Raw genomic sequence first — 18,134 nt, 5'->3', positions numbered from 1 at the left:
CCTTTGTCCTAGGACAATAATCTCCTTTATACTCTAACTATGTGTGTCTCAGTGTGGGTGTGTGTGTTATTTCACTGTATCTCTAAATCTATTTGAACAGATTTGTTTCCCGTTTAACCTGTTCTGTGTGGACACCAGCTGTTATTTTCGTGAGCAGTTTGAACAGATGAAACAGACTCTAAAAGCAACAGGTTGTTGGCTGTCTGCACGCTGCGTGTAAAACACTTAGCATTATGGAGTCAAAAGGATGTTTATTTATTTTTGTGTGCATTTTATGAAAGGTTTTCCTTTTGGTTAATTTGATGATGCATCAAATAGCATACAGGAGGTCATGAAAAGTAGAAACAAATTGTATTGTACAGCGCTGTTTGTAAGAATAACGACCTTCGCTGGTATTAAATGTTTTCAAAAACGTACAAAGTGGGATATTTGAGTAAAAGTGACAAGAATTGAGAAGGTTTACAATCTCAGTAAAGCATGAAGGGAGCCAATTTAGATCTTATATCTGTCTATGTATTTGTTCGTTCAGTGGATCCTTTTTTATACTCATTATTGTTTTTTTCCCCACCTCATTAGCATCTTCTTCTTCCATGGATGTTTACGCTTTGATGCTACTCTAAATAAGCTCTATAAAGAAGTGCTGTGTATCTTCATTTCAGCTTGTCTGTCCAACCGTGTGGCATTTTGCCCAGGTCTACACAGTTTTGCAAACTACTCACCAAAATAAAAGATGTTTGGGAACAATTGACATAAATAAAACTTTGGCCTATAATTGTCTTTACCACTATTGTAATATGTGAGTCCCTATGAGTAATCTATTACTTTATGCATTCTAGAAAAGAAAACAACTCTCAAATATTTGGTTTACTGTAATTTAATTAAGTGTTATAAAATAGATTTTGTTTTTCTACAAACTTTTATTTTTATTGTGTGATCTTGTTTAACTAGTGTCCCATCCAAGTTGGAAATGAGATGAGAGAAATATAGACCTGGACTTTATACTGTACACATTATTTTCACAGAATGCCTTTTAATGTAATATTGCAATTTGTTATTTTAGGAGAGGGAGAGTGCTTGCCTACATATTGCCTACATCATATTAACTAATTGTATGAATTTTATGGCGAGAGAGGCTGAAGATTGCCTGTATATTTAGCTCAGCGCAATGCTAATGATGTGTTTGCTACTCATTTATTTGCCATTATTTTTTATATTAATTATTATTTCATTGTCTTTTAGCTTTTACAAAGTCCCTACCACTTACTATCTACATATGTTTGTATGAATTTTATATTTCTAATGTAGATCCTACAGTTTTTGTCTACTTAATAACACATCATAGAAAAAGTATTGCTGATATTTACAGCTATGGTGGCAGGTGACAAATCTTTTATGGCAAGTAGCTGAATTTAAATACAAACAGAGTGCACATGAACATAATGCATTCTAATGGGCCCCATAAAACAATCATTACAACATAAGTTGTAATTGTGGAGGTTTCACATTCTCCTATTTTCCTCCCATTATTTAAATTTGATATGTTACTTTTTGCAAATTCCATAGTGTAATGCTTTTTGTTTTTAGAGTAGCTACAAGTTAAGTTATATTATTGGAATGACAAGCACACTGTAATGATTCTTAATATGTTGAGTCGTGGCATGTGTTGGATTATTTAAAGCTTTCTATTAGGACAGGTTAGTGCTGAATCAATTTGTCGATTAACGGAGTAGTAAACTGTCAGAATCAGCTTTTCAAAATTGTGTTCAAAGTGGTTTTTATTATCAACAAATTGGTTATATATACATACTAGTCTAGCTCTACATTTTTACAGTAATTTGTCAACATGTGTCTTTACAAAATCACTGCTGCATAACTTTATGTCCTATTCCTCACAGTTATTGTCGGCACTGGCGAGCCGGAGCTGTTGTCGGGGCTCGTTGACATGCATTCCCCCTGAGCTCAGCGACGCCTCCCTCGGTGGTGTGGTGTCAGGATGCCAGTGCAGGCGGCCCAGTGGACAGAGTTTCTGTCCTGTCCCATCTGCTACAATGAGTTTGACAGCAGCGGCCATCAGCCCATCAGCCTGGGCTGCTCCCACACTGTGTGTAAGACCTGCCTACACAAACTGCACCGCAAGGCCTGCCCCTTTGATCAGACGCCAATCAGCACCGATATCGACCTGCTGCCAGTCAACTGTGCCCTGCTGCAGCTGGTTGGTGCTCAGGTGAGTTGAGAGGAAGTTATTGTCAAAACATTCCTTGGGTGTATTATGTCTTGTGTGTGCTCATGACATGTGTGTCTCAGGTCCCAGATGTGCAGCTCGTGAGCCTGAGCAGTGCACCAGAAGTTGAGAACTACGAGGTGTGCAAGGTGTGCGTGGAAGAACTGGCTCTGTACCTAAAACCTATCAGCGGAGCAAAAGGTTTGTTTGTGTATGCGTGCAGTTATGTATGCCTGATTTAGTGTGTTAAATGGTACACTTTAGAGTTTCAGACTTGTGGACATCTGTGAAAGAGAATGAAACCCTTCATACTAAATGTGCGTGGGCTGCAGTTAAGCTGCCTGTGCAACTTGGCTTTCATGTTTCTCACACTTCTCATGATGCATGAAAGCTGTATTTGTGTGGCAGTGAGAGATTGTTCAGCTCTCTGTGTAACCAGACAAGAAAGATTTACTTCAGTGAAATTGACCAGTTGTTTCCATTTATTCGATCAGACAATTCTGGGTGACAGTGCTGTTGTAGAATTCATTGTTTTGGCAAATTATTATATTATATTAATTGACACCTTGTTATGCTCTGGTTCACTAAGAAATACAAACCACTGGTGGGAGATTAGAGATTAGCATGATGAACATTATCCATTCAGTGAAGAGGCTTTAAATCCACATACAGAGCTGGTTGTAATAAATTTGAACAAAGAGTAAATTTAAGACTAAATCAATTACATGAATAAAAGAAAGACTCATAACTAAAGTAAATGTTGTAATTGTGAAGTTCCACATTGTTTTACCACAGAGCTGTCACCATTTGCAGGTGTGGCGAATCTGAGTCCGAGCGTGCTCAGCCGGCCAATGCAGAGGAAGCTGGTGACCTTGGTGAACTGCCAGCTGGTGGAGGAGGAGGGCCGTGTGCGGGCGGTGCGGGCAGGCCGGTCGCTGGGGGAACGAACCGTAACCGAGCTCATCCTGCAACACCAGAACCCCCAGCAGCTCTCTGCCAACCTCTGGGCAGCAGTGAGAGCGCGGGGCTGCCAGTTCCTGGGACCTGGTGGGTGTGACCGTAATACAGCATAAACCTTTCAGTGACATGAAGATCTTGCTACAATACATAGATGTGTGAGGCAAGGCAATACATGTGATTTGTAAGACATTTGAATGTAACAAATTAATTTTTTGGCAGATTACATGTGTGTCTAAAGGTGATGCATGCTGTTAATTAATTTAAAAGGTGTCACTTGATGCTAATTCTTGTAGCCTGTAAACTGTATAAGTAAGAGCAGTGTGACAGGTTTGACAACAGAAAAGGGTCATCTTGCTTTTATTTCTTTCTTGTGTAGATAGCCTTTAAATACAAAGACTATAATTCACACTAGTATTTCAGGATTGTTAATTTTTATAGTGCTTGATTTGGATATCTTTGCTGGTGGCAGTAGCTCAGTCCGTAGGGAGTTGGGTTGGAACCGGAGGGTCACTGGTTCAAGTCCCCATATGCACCAAAAAGTACAGAGTGTGGATTGGTGGCTGGAGAGATGCCACTTCACCTCCTGGGCACTGCCAGGTGCTCTTGAGCAAGGCACCGTACCCCCCCCCACCCAACCGCTCAGGGCGCTAGTTCAGCTTGCAGCCCACTCACTCTGACATCTCTCCATTAGTGCATGTATAGGACCTGAGCATGTGTGTGTGTAGTTTAGCCCTGTGTGTGATTACTAACAATGTGTGTACGCAGAGTGTAAATTGGAATTTCCCCATAGGGGACTAATAAACAAATTAAATTTAAATTAATGATATAATGTAATTTGTTTGCATTTTAAATTGCCTGCTTACAGTAGATTGCCTCATCAAACTGACTGCTGGTGCTGGTACCCAGTGTCCTGTGAGGATTACTTATTGGGTAGATTCTGACCGGGACACTGTTTTTCTTCATGATAACAGAATTACTTTCTCAGGACACTTGGTTCTAAGATGGTTGTTTGATTGATATGTTGATTTAAATATGTATTATATTCTCACCTCCTCCCACCATTCTCACCTCTCCCTGCCATCTGCTTTATCCCTACATCGCTTCCTCAACAGCTATGCAAGAAGATGCTCTGAAGCTAGTTTTACTGGCTCTGGAGGATGGCTCAGCTTTGTCCAGGAAGGTGTTGGTGTTGTTCGTAGTCCAAAAACTAGAGGCTCGGTTCCCCCAGGCCTCCAAAACCAGCATAGGGCACGTGGTGCAGCTTCTCTACAGGGCTTCCTGTTTCAAGGTACGTGCAACATGAATGAGCATACACACATAGAAACACATCAAACACATACATATGTGCACATGTACTGACATGTGAGCAAGCTGCACTTAAAAGCTTCATGAAAAAAAAGCTAACCACAGCTCTTTGAAATGTAATATACAAACTGAACAAAAGAACCTGAGTTTGCTGCTGTCCCAAGAACCCGAGCCATAATAAATGACCTGATTAAAAGAAGGGTATTTAAATAGATCCTCATTTACCACAAAATATTCCTTTACTGCAGAGATAGTGGTTCAGATGAATACCTTTTTATGTCAGCAGTTTTCCAAAACTTTTATTTTTGTCAGTTTACATATAATAGTTTCTACAAAATAAACTCAAAATGAGTTAAAGTGTTTGAGTGTGTTTTGAAAAACCCCTTTTAAAATGTGGATTGAGCTCTAAGCATGACCCTGTCTGACATTAAAGTATTATGCATACAGTATATACTGTACTTTTTGCCCATACCGGTATCATATATTGCATAAAACTCAAATCTGTAACGAGGACATAGGCATCTGTGGATATATTTTCTATGCACGCATGTGTGTATTTCTGTGCCTGTTATTTGATTACACACATTGCTGGTAGGGCAGAAATGCCAGCTATCTGCTCCTGATGTAACAGCAGTCTATATTTGCTCTTGTTGCCCCCTCCTTGCAGGACAGAGACAGATGCAGATAAAGATAGTGCATGAATACAGAGAGAAGGATGGACAGCAGCAAGAGCTCCAATAATGATGAAATCTGATTCTGTTTGGTTGGGATTTTGAATGTTGAACAGATTTGTAAGTGATACAGCAGCTGTTTGTGTGTGTTGGTGTCGTATGATGATTGCTCATAGGGCAGATTCTGAGCAGGGGGGAATCCCTTTGTCTGATCTGAATTTGAGTTTGTGAGTCTGAAGACACCACATACGAACAGTCTGATTGGTGGTTAAATTTGGTTACATTTATTTGGAAATTACAAGGATTCTTAGCATCCCATACCAAAACACTGTTTTATTTTAAAAGAATAAGTCACCTCAAAATGAATATTTCATTATAACCATCAACTATTCCAGTGTCACTGGTTAACGCTGTAATTTAATACACACTACGATGCAGCGGGCCCTGGTTTGACTCTGACCTGCGGCCCTTTTCTGCATGTCATTCTCCCCTTTCATGGCTTCAGCTGTCCTGTCAAATAAAGGCCTAAAAATGCCCAAAAAAGAATCAAACGTTTCATGCCAAATGTACAGCAATCAGTCAGTATCATTTTGGGGTGAAGTGAAAGATTATTTTATTAGTTCTTAATCTGTATCAAGGACAAGGTCTTACAAAAGATAACAACCCATACATACCCTCCTTCTCTTCCTCGTCTTTCTTCACACTCTCCTGTCTCTCATTTCCCCCCCTTTTTTATTCTCTCTCCGTCCATCGTCTGTCAGGTGACTAAGCGTGATGAAGACTCCTCACTGATGCAGCTGAAAGAAGAGTTTCGAACGTATGAAGCTCTCCGCAGAGAGCATGACGCTCAGATTGTCCACATTGCCATGGAGGCGGGCCTACGAATTTCACCTGAGCAGTGGTCTTCTCTGCTGTACGGAGACCTGGTTCACAAGTCACATATGCAGTCTATTATTGACAAGGTGCCAGTATGATTCATATGCCCGTTAGGCTGTCATTCCACTTGCCATATAAGTTTCAGCATTCATTATTGATGAATTCAGTTTGAAAAGTTCACATGATGTGTACAACAAGCCTCTAGAGAACAAAGGCACAATACAATATACATGCGTCTTTTCTTTCTTTCTTGTTTTTAAACTCACTTGTATCTTCTGCTCCAGTTGCAGTCTCCAGAGTCATTTGCAAAGAGCGTTCAGGAGCTGACGATTGTTTTGCAGAGGACGGGAGACCCAGCCAACCTCACCAGCCTTAGACCACACCTAGAGCTACTAGCCAACATAGACCACAACCCAGGTTTGTTTAACTGTATTCATTCAAATGCATGCAAATGAGTCTGAATTATTCACACTTCTTAGAATAAAAGGGCTTGTTCTGTTACACAAAGATCATTAATGAGATTGAAAAGTGAAGAAAATGGGCACGCTGTGGCACTCACATACCAAAATGCAATTAACAAGTGTTCAATATTTATTTTAAAAAAAATACAATGACAAACAGAGTGTTCGAGTTTAAAATAAGGCACTCAGAAATGTCTTCTAATTATTGTATTGTGATGAAACAACTATTGGATGGTTTGCCATGTTGCCCTTTTCATGTAGCCCCTCTGGTAAAACTTGTCTAGTAGGTTACTTTGTATAATGAGCAAATACCTGCAAAACTACATTTTGATCAGCCTCAGCTGTACTTTGTGTTAAGTGCTATTTAGCAAACATTAGGATGCTAACATGCTAAACTAACATGGTGAACATGGTAAACCACCAACTAAACATAGGCATGTTATAGCGTTGACATTGTGAGCAGCATGTTAGCATGCTAATGTTAGAGTTTAGCTCAAAGCACTGTAGTGTTTTAATCTTTATTCATACGGGGGGGGGGGGGGGCACCATACTGTTTAATGGATATAATGACAAAAGTGTGTGTGCCTTGTACGTCAGCTAGAGAGTTTGCCTTTATTTAATGGTATCAGGATGTCTAATCTTAATTTATGTCGGATACATGTAACATTCTGTCTAGGTCTTAGTCTTTATGAGACCCTGTACAGTGATACGAATCACTTCTTAACAGACTCTGTTATTGATCTGTGTGCAGATGCCCCGGCACCATCATGGGAAGAGCTGGAAAGTGTGATGCTGGCTGTGAAGATGGTGGTTCATGGGCTAGTGGAATTCATACAGAACTTTAGCAAGAAGAGCCACGATGCTCCCCAGGTACACTGATAGGACGAGATTGTAGCAGTTATGTTACTTAAAATAGACAACAGAACAATGCAAGAAATGTGAGGAGCTGAAGGAAACATGGGAGATGCAGAGAAAGAAAGTGCATGATTACAGAGAGAAAAACAGATATAGGATTGAAAGCAACACAAGCTCCAATAATGATGAAATCTGATTCTGTTTGGTTGAGATTTTGAATGTTGAACAGATTTTTAAATGATACAGCAGCTGTTTGTGTGTGTTGGTGTCTTATGATGATTGCTCATAGGGCAGATTCTGAGCAGGGGGGAATCCCTTTGTCTGATCGGAATTTGAGTTTGTGAGTCTGAAGACACCACATACGAACAGTCTGATTGGTGGTTAAATTTGGTTACATTTATTTACAAAATTACAAGGATGACTCCTAGCATCACATACCAAAATACTCTTTGTGAGGAAAGAGTTACCTCAAAAAGAATATTTCCTTATACCATTAGCTAATCCAGTGTCACTGGTTAACGCTGTAATGTAATACACACTGAGGGCAAAATGTAAACAAGTTCTGCACCTTATTCATTTTTTAAAAGTACATTATAAGTAGATACTCTCAGATAACAAATCAGATTTTCTGCCCAAATAAACAAATACTTTTCTTGAATACAATAAAGCTGGAGCAAAGTAGCTGAAGGAAATGTGGAAGATCGTAAACATAAAGTAAAGTAAAGTGGATAAGTACTACTAACTCACTACATCTTCAAGAATTCACTAATATCCCTTCTCAAAACATCATGCTACTGTCTTGATTGGTATTGTCAGAGGATACAGTGGCTGAAGCGTTCCTGTGTAGTATCAGCTCTTATCAAACGATAAAGTTTTAAACAAACATTATATACCAGAGGACCGAACACAGATTACTGAAAGCTACATATGAGTTCATTCAGAATATATATTTCTGTTTTTGTGTTTTGGCTTTTTTTAATACAGCCACAATAAAAACACTGTGTGTACCACAAAGGTGATTATAAAGGTCAAATATGATATTGTATTTATTTGCATGGTGTGCTGTCCACACCTGTCTGTGGTGTTTGACGTGTGACATCATTAATTTGTTTGACATCCATCTGGAAATGTTGAGACTTTTCTCTTTCAACATCTACAGTAATGATTTCTAACAGTCTGCAAAACAACACTGAATCATCATGCATATAGTTAATAAGGGGTTAAGAGTAAACATTAACTAACATCTTGACATGGACTTTACACTTATAACTGATCATTGTTTAGTATCACCCATGTTTTATGATAACTATCACAACATACAACTTTAGACTAAGAGCCATATTTTACTTTTAGTCATTTATTGAAGTCTTGTATGCATTAGTTTTTATTTTACAGTTAACGTGCATTGAATCTGTGCATTTTGCAGCCTCAGGCCAACAGCAAGTACAAGACCAGCATGTGCCGAGACCTTCGTCAGCAGGGAGGCTGTCCCAGAGGAACCAACTGTACATTTGCACACACACAGGATGAGCTGGAGAAGTGAGTGCATGCTCACATATACTCTGAAAGACTCATTGTATTCAAGATAGAAAAGTTTACATTTATAGTTACTATTACTTTTTAAACACATTACTATTACTATTAACTAAAGTATCTGAGTATGAGGAAGAATCTTAAATTGAATGAAATGAAACAAATATCTAGATTACATTAAGGGTTAGTAGCCCAAGATTCACTTTCTCTGGCCTGTAAAGAAGGCATTTAGAGTTTGTCTTCTCTCCGCTCTCCTGTGTTTCTACACCGCCTTCCCCAAGTCCCCTTTTTAATTAGATTTTATTTACCTAATCATGAATGTATTTACAAGAGGATTTACAGGAGGTCATGTGGGGATATGAAATCACAACATATTTATTAAGATGTTCTCCTTTGAACAACAAAACATAACCCTTCCCCATTGTACTGAATTTGAGTTGTCCCTTATTCTCTTTACAGATTTAGACTGAGAAACAAGAAGAGCAGCAGCGTAGGCTGTGCATTCCCATTAGCACCTGGGGTTATGGGTAAAACCTTCACCATGGAGGGCAGCATCCACTCAGATGTATCTGCAGGCATGGGGCAGGGGCTCGATGGCACAGGGGAGAACACAGACTCCCTGACAGAGGGAATGCCCGGCCTGACTCACCCCCAACTGATCTCCAGAGGGGCTGACATGATGGAGGAAATGAATAGAGCGGTGCCAAATGGATCCAATGATGCTAAAGGGTGCAACGGGCTAACCACCAGAAACTCATCAGGGTCCACTGAGCAGTGAGTACTATTCATCAACTTATTCTCTGATGCTTGTACATCTTCTCTTGTTGGCTATTAACGCCATGACCAGCCTAATATTACTTCTAGTTTAGCATTACTGTTGATGTCAAGTCAGATCGCAGTAAGTTGTTAGGCGATAGAAAATAAACAAGATATAAATGATTATTTATGTGTCAAAACATGTGGTTTTGTTTTATTTGCATTTGAACGAATCTAGTCAAATAGACATTGAATATTTTGAATATGATTTTGGCAGAGAAGCGATGTGGGGATGGTCTGACCTTAGGTATGTCCAACTCATTTATGTCATTCTTTCTCTTTTTGTTGTCATTCTGTCCATCAGGAAGCCCATCTCACCTCCCAGGACTCCAGTCAGCCACTCCGCAGCATCGTCTCCCTTGACAACAGTTGGGCGGGTTGATGGTGGAACTCTTATGCCCAAACATGGTCAGTTCATGCTGCGTGCACCACATCCTTCTCAGGCGTCAGAGCTGTACTATCAGGAGTCCCACTCTGCATACGAGTCACCTCATTATCAACCAAACTGTGAGTCCATTTTTCAATAAAATCTTTAAAAAATGTAATTGTTGTCTTGGGAAAGTTCAAATCTCTTCTCTTCTCTTCTCTTCTTTCCTCCTCCTCCTCTCCACCAGGTTCCTACTACCAATCAACTCTTCATCCTCCTCACAAACCCTGCATGGCTCGCTTTCTTCGATCCACCAACGTCCCAGAATCCTCTCTGCCACCCTCAGTTGGCCCTCCATCATCTTCCTACCCCAGTGACCCTCAAGCATCACACCCACCTTCCTCCTCTTCTTCGGGGTACCCACCACACCTGCCTAGAGATCGGATGGGACCTACTGCCTTCCATCACCACCCGGGTCAGCCTCAGTATGGGCCTCTGGCTCCTGCTCATGGTGTTTATGCTCCCCTCTATGACAGCAGGAGAGTATGGAGGCCTCAGGTGAGCCTTCTGATAATTATCACATTGCTGTTAATTTGATCATTCTGTAACTTCATGTAACACTGATAATGATGATTTTTTTATTAATAACAGCTGTACCACAGAGAGGATGCCCGGAGTAATTCTCTGCCTCCAGAGGTGCTGCATTCCTCTGTTTACCAGCCTCCACTCAGGGAGAGATTCAACTCTCTAGACAGCAACTACTGCTCCGGAGCTGAACACCGCACAGGGCTACACAGGGTAGGTCAAATAACGCAACGTCTTGGCTGCAGGGAATACTCACTTCAGACACGTAGTCGTTCAAAACCTGTACCAACTGGTTGTTAATTAGCTACAGCTCCTCCCACTTGTTTGAGTGATGTTTATTGCAACATTCATAGCAGTGCAAGCACAGCATCTTTTTCAAGAGCATAATACCTTAGAAAACTGTGAATATGAATTATTAGGTGGCCAGACTATAAGAGAGATAATCCACTTTGAGCTATGCAATAATTAAAAGATAATGCTCTCTGCCAAAAATCTGTTTAATCAATGTTGGTTTATCTTGCATTTTAAAGATTTATTGCTGCATTCTATTTCCTTTCCTTCAGTTTCTCTTTTTACACCCACATATCATCTCACCTTTACCTTCCCTGCCAGCCACAGAGCTGCAGTATGTAGCTTCAACCTCCCTGTAGTCTTCCCACTTCTCACCCAAATATGTTTCTGCCTCCCCCACTCTGTTCTCTCCTTCTCACATCATCAGATAGCATTACCAGTTCGACTACTGCAGTTCTACAGTATATTTTACAATGCTGTCTGGCCACAATACCTGTGATAGAGCTCGTTAATACTATTAATAATAACAAGACACAGTCTTGCACAACAAAGATATATTTTTCTTTTTTAAATGTAAATTTATTTTATTTTAAACAAGTAATCATTTTTTTACATTTACAACAAGACATTTTTCTTAGTTGTGCAGGAGAAAGCAAATATTTTATCATAGTAACACATGTACATTGCAATGCATTGCAGTGCAATAGTCCAGCAATGAAAATATTCAATATACTGTACCTTTTGTGTCCACTACCTGTATTTACAGTATATCATGGGAAAGACAAACTTTCATTATACAGCAAGCTAATACAAAACAACTAACGACTACAATAAGTTTTATTTTTTTAATAAACAGCTCTCTAGCTTCTAATTAAAAAGGGAATACATTTTTCAAAATTTGTTATTGTTTCCACCCCAACATCTTCAGAAAAAGTTCCTCTGTCTGCCCCATGTACTACACCATCTACACCAAACAGGAAATGCAATCAGAGCACTTAAAGTTGAAAACAGATTGGGAGAAGATTGATTACAAATCTGATTCAATTGAAAACTCAAAGTGCTGTATTAGTAATGTATCTGCTGGCAGGAGTTGGTTCTGACTTGTAGTTGTCAATAATGGCTTCATACAGATGTGCTAGCAACCTAATGGCATCATCACTAAACTGTTAATTACATAAAAAGTTTAAGTATGTTATGATGTAAATAATATATTAATTATCCATTAATTCTGTCTTGTCTAACGCTCCGTTGTCAGGATTTTGGCCGTGTGCCTCTCGGCTACGAGGATCTGTTCAGAAGGAAGCAGGAACAGTGGGCTCATCATCACCACCATCACAACGCCAACAGGCCCTCCCAGTCCTCCCCCATCTTCACCATTGATTTTGGAAGTGAGGTAGAAGATAAATAAGAGAGACAACATATGTATGCACATGAACACCCAAAGCGTTTTAAGCATGACAATTACAACTTTCTACGATGACCGGTTTGGTAAAAGTGTCACTGCAGACACCTGAAACTGAGAGTGATAAATTGTGTATTTTACCATTTTAAAAATATGTAGGATTTAGTTCTTATCCGAAAAGCTTCCACCTCAGCTGTCCCACATTGCTATTTTAAGGGGGAGATAGTTGCTTAGCAACTGTGGAGGGAGACATCACAGCAATGCACAATTGTGGCGTATGTGCATGTGTGGGTGGGTGTGTATGTGAGTGAGAGAAAAAGAGAAAGTGAGAGGAGAGACTTTAACAAGCAGTGGCTCAGGCTTTTAGCAGAGTAAAGCTTTGTTTAACAGCACGTCAGATATGTGTTCGTGAAGATGTCTGCTTTAGAAATGAGCACAGATTGAAGAAACCACTTTTTAGGTGTTTGCGCACTGATCTCAATTTAATTTTGATGCCTCTTCATAACAAGCATAAGCAAACAGGATCGTCGGCAAAAAATACTAGCTATTGTTGTTTATGATATCCAGGGCTCACCACGGGGATGGCAGCAAAGTGGCAGCAAGTCAGCACTGGCAGTGACAGCATGAACTCAAATTAGTTGGCATCTAAGGCTGGTATGAGGTGTATGAGCCCTTTTAAAGGCCCCGTATTGCAAAAAGTGTGATCACCACCTCTGTTTTGATGGTAAAGCAGGCCAAGGTGCCATATATGTAAAATTATCAAAACGCTAAATCCACAGAGAAATGCACACAGCCCGTATTCAGAAACTGGGCCTTTAAATGAGCCATCAGAACCTCCGTTTTCCAAGGGGGCTTAAAGAGACAGATGCTAAAACGGAGCGTAAAGACAGGATAAAGGTATATTAAAACAGACAGAATGAGAAAATAATTTGTTTTTTTAACATTAACACATCTAGTTCTAGTAGAAACTCCAAATCCAAGTATGAATGGGAAAATTAGCACGGGAAACGTACACCTTAACTTTAATATTGCTTTCTCATGTGACATTGACAACCATACGGACTCACATTCAAAACTCTGGCTAATTTAGAGCAAAAATGATCCTTTAGTGCCCCATGTATTGAGCAAATAGCAGTGTGCCTCACCATCCTTTTTAAATGTCTCTCTCCCTTTTAGCGTGTGGAGAGCAGTGGAGGCCAGTGTGTGGGGTGCAGGTTCAGAGGCGAGGAAAGTTTAGCGCACTACTCTCCGTGGTCCTGTGGTACCATCGGCCCCTGCCTCGGCTCCTTTGAGCCTGAAACACTCACACACACCTCCGCTCACTCCTGCTCAGAGCAATCGGTGAGACTCTTTTCACACCAAGAAGTAGGCGCAGACACACATCTGAAGAAAAAATTCAATTTTTCATTTTAGTATCTCTGCAGCGGTTTATCAATGTGTTTAAAAAGCATCCATGTTTTTCTATGCAGGAGTCGGACAGTAATGCAGCTGGAGGTGGTGGCGGAGGTGGAGGCGGTGGCAGTAGTAGTGGTGTCGGGAAGCGATGGCTGCAATCCTTGGATCACTACCGGCGCTTGAAAGACGAGGACCCGATCATTCCCTTTAGTGAGGGGCCCATTATCTCCAAGTGGGGTGCCATATCCAGGGCTTCTCGCACAGGCTACCACACCACCGATCCTATCCAAGCCACAGCCTGCCAGGGCAGTGCCAACACCACACCCATCAACTTCAAAGGTGAGGAGGGATAATAGCCCTTAATTATTCCTATGTCACCACGATTATGTTTTTTATTTGGATTTATTTATTTTATTTAAAGCTAAGATAAATAGTTTCTGTTGTCCTCATGGAGAATTCTAATTAACGATAACAACACTGTTTGCACATCCATATGATGCAAACCTTCGTTGATCACGACCCCACCCCTCCTCCCTGCAGTTGCTAGTAGCATTTATCTTGTTAAATCAAGGACAACACAAACGATAAAAAAAGCATGATTGACTCTACAGAAGAGGTAATTATCTTGTAATGTTCATGTCCTCTTTGTCTCCAAAGCGGAACACTGCCATTGTCCTTTCTCAGCTGTGATGTAAAACGCATCATCCGAGCTTCTGTGTGCGAATGTCGCCGGAAGACAAATTCTTTTTTAAACATAGCCATACTAAGAGAAATACAGAGATACTTTTGTGGAGCTAATAGTGTTAATTAGCTTTGTATCAACTCATTTGGCAATTGCTTGAATGTAATGCTTTAAGATAAAACAGTCGCGCACTTTAGCTTTATTCTGTTTTTAATTCTGTCTTGTTTATTTTTGAGTCTATATTAAAGTTGAATATCTCATCCTGTTACTATAATGCAGCTGGTTTACTATTAACTGTTCTATATCTGTAGAGCCCTTGTCAAACTGTTACTTATACACATTCATAAAACAAAAAATATATATATTTTTTTAAATATTATTATTAGTTAAATGTTGCTTTGACGTCGCCATTGTTTACCTTTTCATTTCTTTGTTCTAGATTACAACCACCACTTAGGTCACAGTGACTACAGGTGGAGCTCCAGAGGATCAGACTCTTCCAGCCACTCCAGTTTCCTAGAGAGGTGCAACATGTTCACACGTGCTTCTGTTTTTTATTCTTTCACCTTATTTTCCTTCTTTGAATCATGGGGTAACACACAAAATATGGAGAAATTGAAAACCAATAAAATCTTAAAGTTCACAACGTGCTACAGAAAATGATGTGAGCATGATTAAGGCAATTTCCCAGTGTTGGTTACATTTCTATCTTCTAACGTCTCCCTGGGCAGACATGGAAGTTCACTCCTTATTGTTAATAATACATTTGCTCTCACTCGTCCTCTCTCAACCCTCTCTCCTATCTCATTGTGCTACAGTTGTTTTCTCTCTGTGGTCAGACTAAAAATAGTGCTGCTAGCTGGTTGGTTAAAAACCCACCAGGCAGCCAAGAAACACTAATGTCTCTTATGAACATAATATTTTCCAGTTCGCTCACATGCGATTTTAATAACTGATTTTATTACTCAGTGCTCTATTATGCCCAATTACCATACCATTAACACATAATGTATTTTATTGTATGTATATTAGATATTGAAACCAAGAAATGTACAATTTGAATGTGCTAAACTTGAAAAAAGGGACCAATTCTCTGCATCTGTATGTGTTTTAGTGAGCAGCTTTGTGCATCAGAACTTCACTGCTGTCGAACCTCAATAAGCAGTGGAGAGAAAATCGTGTCTGATCTGCAAGTTTGTCAGACCGCCTACAGCCGGGATCGGGGCCAGGCCGAGAGCGAACCGGACCCAGATCGAGACATTGAGCTCGAACTTTGCGCTCTTGACTTGGAGGATTCAGACCACCAGGACATCAAGTCTCCGGTTGGTATAATGATGTAAATCACACCAGAGTGATGGCGCATATAGTTAAAACACAAGTTGCTGGATCATTTCTGAAGGGCTGTTTTGAAGCTAAGAGTTGAATTTCAGTCTAAACATTGTGAGTGAAAGACTTCTATATTACGGTATTGTAAATAACAATATTAACATATTCAAGTTGCACCATACCTCTGTATCATCTTTGCGTCTCAGGAGTCTTTAGACCTGGTCACCCCACAGTCTCAGGATGCTTCCCATCTCCGGCCACCACCCTGCTCCTCTCCCCTCCTCTCTTCTCCTGTGGAGGAGCAGCCCCAAACAGAGGGTTTTTCGTCAGAAAAGATAGATTCTCACCTGCTTAAAAAGATGGCCTTCAGGTGAATTACCATGGTAACCGGTGTTTCACAAGATCACCCTCCCTCAGTCCACTTTGAATTTGATTTCCCTCTTTCATTCCATTCTTCCTTCCTTGCTCTCTTTTTGTTTTCCAGGAAGTCTCTGTCTCCTGGAGGGTTAGTCTCAGGAGGTCTGGGTGCTGGCAAGCTTGTGCTTCGGACTGGACCTCCTCGACTGGGGGACACTTCCACCCGGGCTTGTCCTAAAATGCCCGGGACAGAGATGCTACTCAATGGAAGCTAAAAGGACACAAAGTCAGACAATGACCTGCGGCAAGCTAGAGCTAAGCCTACAACCAGATCCTGGTTAAAGGGAATAACGTTTGATTTGAGCCTTTATGTATGTCAATTAGATGCCTAAATAAGAGTTGACAGATATGGGTCAACAATCTGTGCTGCGCCACGTTGTAAGGGGCAAGGGAAAACACATTGTCCTGCCTCTTGAGTGGAGATTTTCACCAATTTATAGCGCCACAGAGAATTTAGTGATATATTAGTAGATGCTGAACTTGCGTCTATGTTTGAAATTTCAATCTCCGGTCACATTTAGAAGATTTACTGGAGATCTTACACCATCTACACCACATGGTTACTGAATTTACATGACATTACACTCATGAGGTTTAAACATCATCTAGTTAGCATTCATCATGGCTGACAAAGACACACTTATGTTTGAAAGGCCTTTTTTCACATAATTTCACATGGTCCATCACACAGCAAAAGCCTCTACAGTAGGTGCCACTTTTCTTTATTAATGTTTTCCTTTATTTATTCTGCATGTGTTATACGTAGTGTGAATTGACAGCAGGGACTGAAATTTCAACATTTCTTACCAAATTCTGCATTTCTTCCAGAACTGAGGTTCAGTATCGGTGATAGTAAATATTACAACATCAAGTCATTTTCTACAGTAAATAATCATTTATTTTAATGAAGTTATAAATATAATTTACTGTATGTAATTGCTATTTTGCTTTTGTCTGTTTCCTCCAAGACAGGCACTGGTTTAGAGACACTTAGCTATCAAAAGGTACATCAAACAAAAAAGTGATTATTTATCACTTTTTGTAACCTTATGAATGTCTGACAATAATTGTTCAAATTGTGTAATCTCTTTACAAGTCAAGGCATTTGTTTCCGTAAGCTGCCATACATGGTAATGCCCTCCCCCAGCTCAGTGCTACTGATGCATAGCCTTTGTTGTATTGCTGCATAAGACATTTTTTATAATTATTCTCCAAAAAATCAAGGGATAGATGTAATAATACTGAGAATGGGCAATGAATTGTTAATGATCATTGAAATCAGTGCAAGCCAAATAATCACTCAATGTGAGAAGGGATGACAACAAAACAAAGATATGTATACACATGTTTCAGTCCATACCATACTACCTTTATTAAAGGTGACTTGTACTGCATAACTAAAGAATACCAATTACCACGTGTGGGACACAAATAGTATTTCCAGCTGTAGATGTTAGCTAATTTAGTAGATTTCTATACGAGCTACATTAATCAATCTTGAAAACTATTGATTCATCTTTGTGTGCCTGTAGCATTTATCTCACTGGTCTCTCTCTCTCTCTCTCTCTCTCTCTCTCTCGCGCAAACAGGCAAACATACACACACACAAACATGGACCCAAACATGTAATACAGTGGCCTTTCTCTTTTTGGTGTTATACAGACCTAAACCTTAGGCGCTACAATGACTTTTGTCCATGCCCACTGACAGAATCCTGTCATGTTTCAGAGGTGTTATCTTTCATGTGAACTCAGAAACTGGAAATCCCATTTTTGTAAGCTAATGGCATTTTCTGTGCTTTCCAGTCGGGTCACCTTTATGTACAATGTACAGTAAACAATATTCATGCATGATGTTTCAAGCTGAAGCTTACATTAGTTAGGGACACCACTTCTTGTGTTTCGTCACGCTGTATCTTGGTTTAACTTCTTTTTTTTCTTCTTTTTTTTTCTTTTTTTTTTTTAAAGTTTT

At 39.9% G+C, this 18,134-nt stretch overlaps 1 protein-coding gene across 5 annotated transcripts in view; it reads left to right on the top strand.

Annotated features, from left to right (window-relative positions):
- The window catches only part of rc3h2 (ring finger and CCCH-type domains 2), a 23,989-nt gene extending 6,577 nt beyond the window's left edge, over nt 1-17,412 (top strand). For 2 of the 5 annotated variants that reach the window (XM_034896440.1, XM_034896441.1), the window contains exons 2-20: nt 1,896-2,224; nt 2,305-2,422; nt 3,017-3,268; nt 4,294-4,469; nt 5,919-6,119; nt 6,318-6,450; nt 7,246-7,364; nt 8,776-8,888; nt 9,342-9,656; nt 10,003-10,205; nt 10,310-10,623; nt 10,717-10,863; nt 12,197-12,334; nt 13,520-13,684; nt 13,813-14,077; nt 14,860-14,944; nt 15,535-15,742; nt 15,953-16,116; nt 16,231-17,412. In XM_034896440.1, the coding sequence (XP_034752331.1) occupies nt 1,994-2,224; nt 2,305-2,422; nt 3,017-3,268; nt 4,294-4,469; nt 5,919-6,119; nt 6,318-6,450; nt 7,246-7,364; nt 8,776-8,888; nt 9,342-9,656; nt 10,003-10,205; nt 10,310-10,623; nt 10,717-10,863; nt 12,197-12,334; nt 13,520-13,684; nt 13,813-14,077; nt 14,860-14,944; nt 15,535-15,742; nt 15,953-16,116; nt 16,231-16,378 (3,495 nt within the window). In that variant the 5' untranslated portion in view covers nt 1,896-1,993 and the 3' untranslated portion in view covers nt 16,379-17,412. Of the gene's footprint in view, nt 1-1,895; nt 2,225-2,304; nt 2,423-3,016; nt 3,269-4,293; nt 4,470-5,918; nt 6,120-6,317; nt 6,451-7,245; nt 7,365-8,775; nt 8,889-9,341; nt 9,657-10,002; nt 10,206-10,309; nt 10,624-10,716; nt 10,864-12,196; nt 12,335-13,519; nt 13,685-13,812; nt 14,078-14,859; nt 14,945-15,534; nt 15,757-15,952; nt 16,117-16,230 lie in introns of those variants that run through there. The other 3 variants (XM_034896442.1, XM_034896443.1, XM_034896444.1) reach the window with 3 other exon arrangements.
- Nucleotides 17,413-18,134: the final 722 nt, after the last annotated feature.

This window comes from Etheostoma cragini, chromosome 16 (assembly GCF_013103735.1).
Source record: "Etheostoma cragini isolate CJK2018 chromosome 16, CSU_Ecrag_1.0, whole genome shotgun sequence".
Lineage (NCBI taxonomy): Eukaryota > Metazoa > Chordata > Actinopteri > Perciformes > Percidae > Etheostoma > Etheostoma cragini.
The sequence above is the reverse complement of the archived record's forward strand: the minus strand, read 5'-3'. Positions and strand labels throughout refer to the sequence as shown.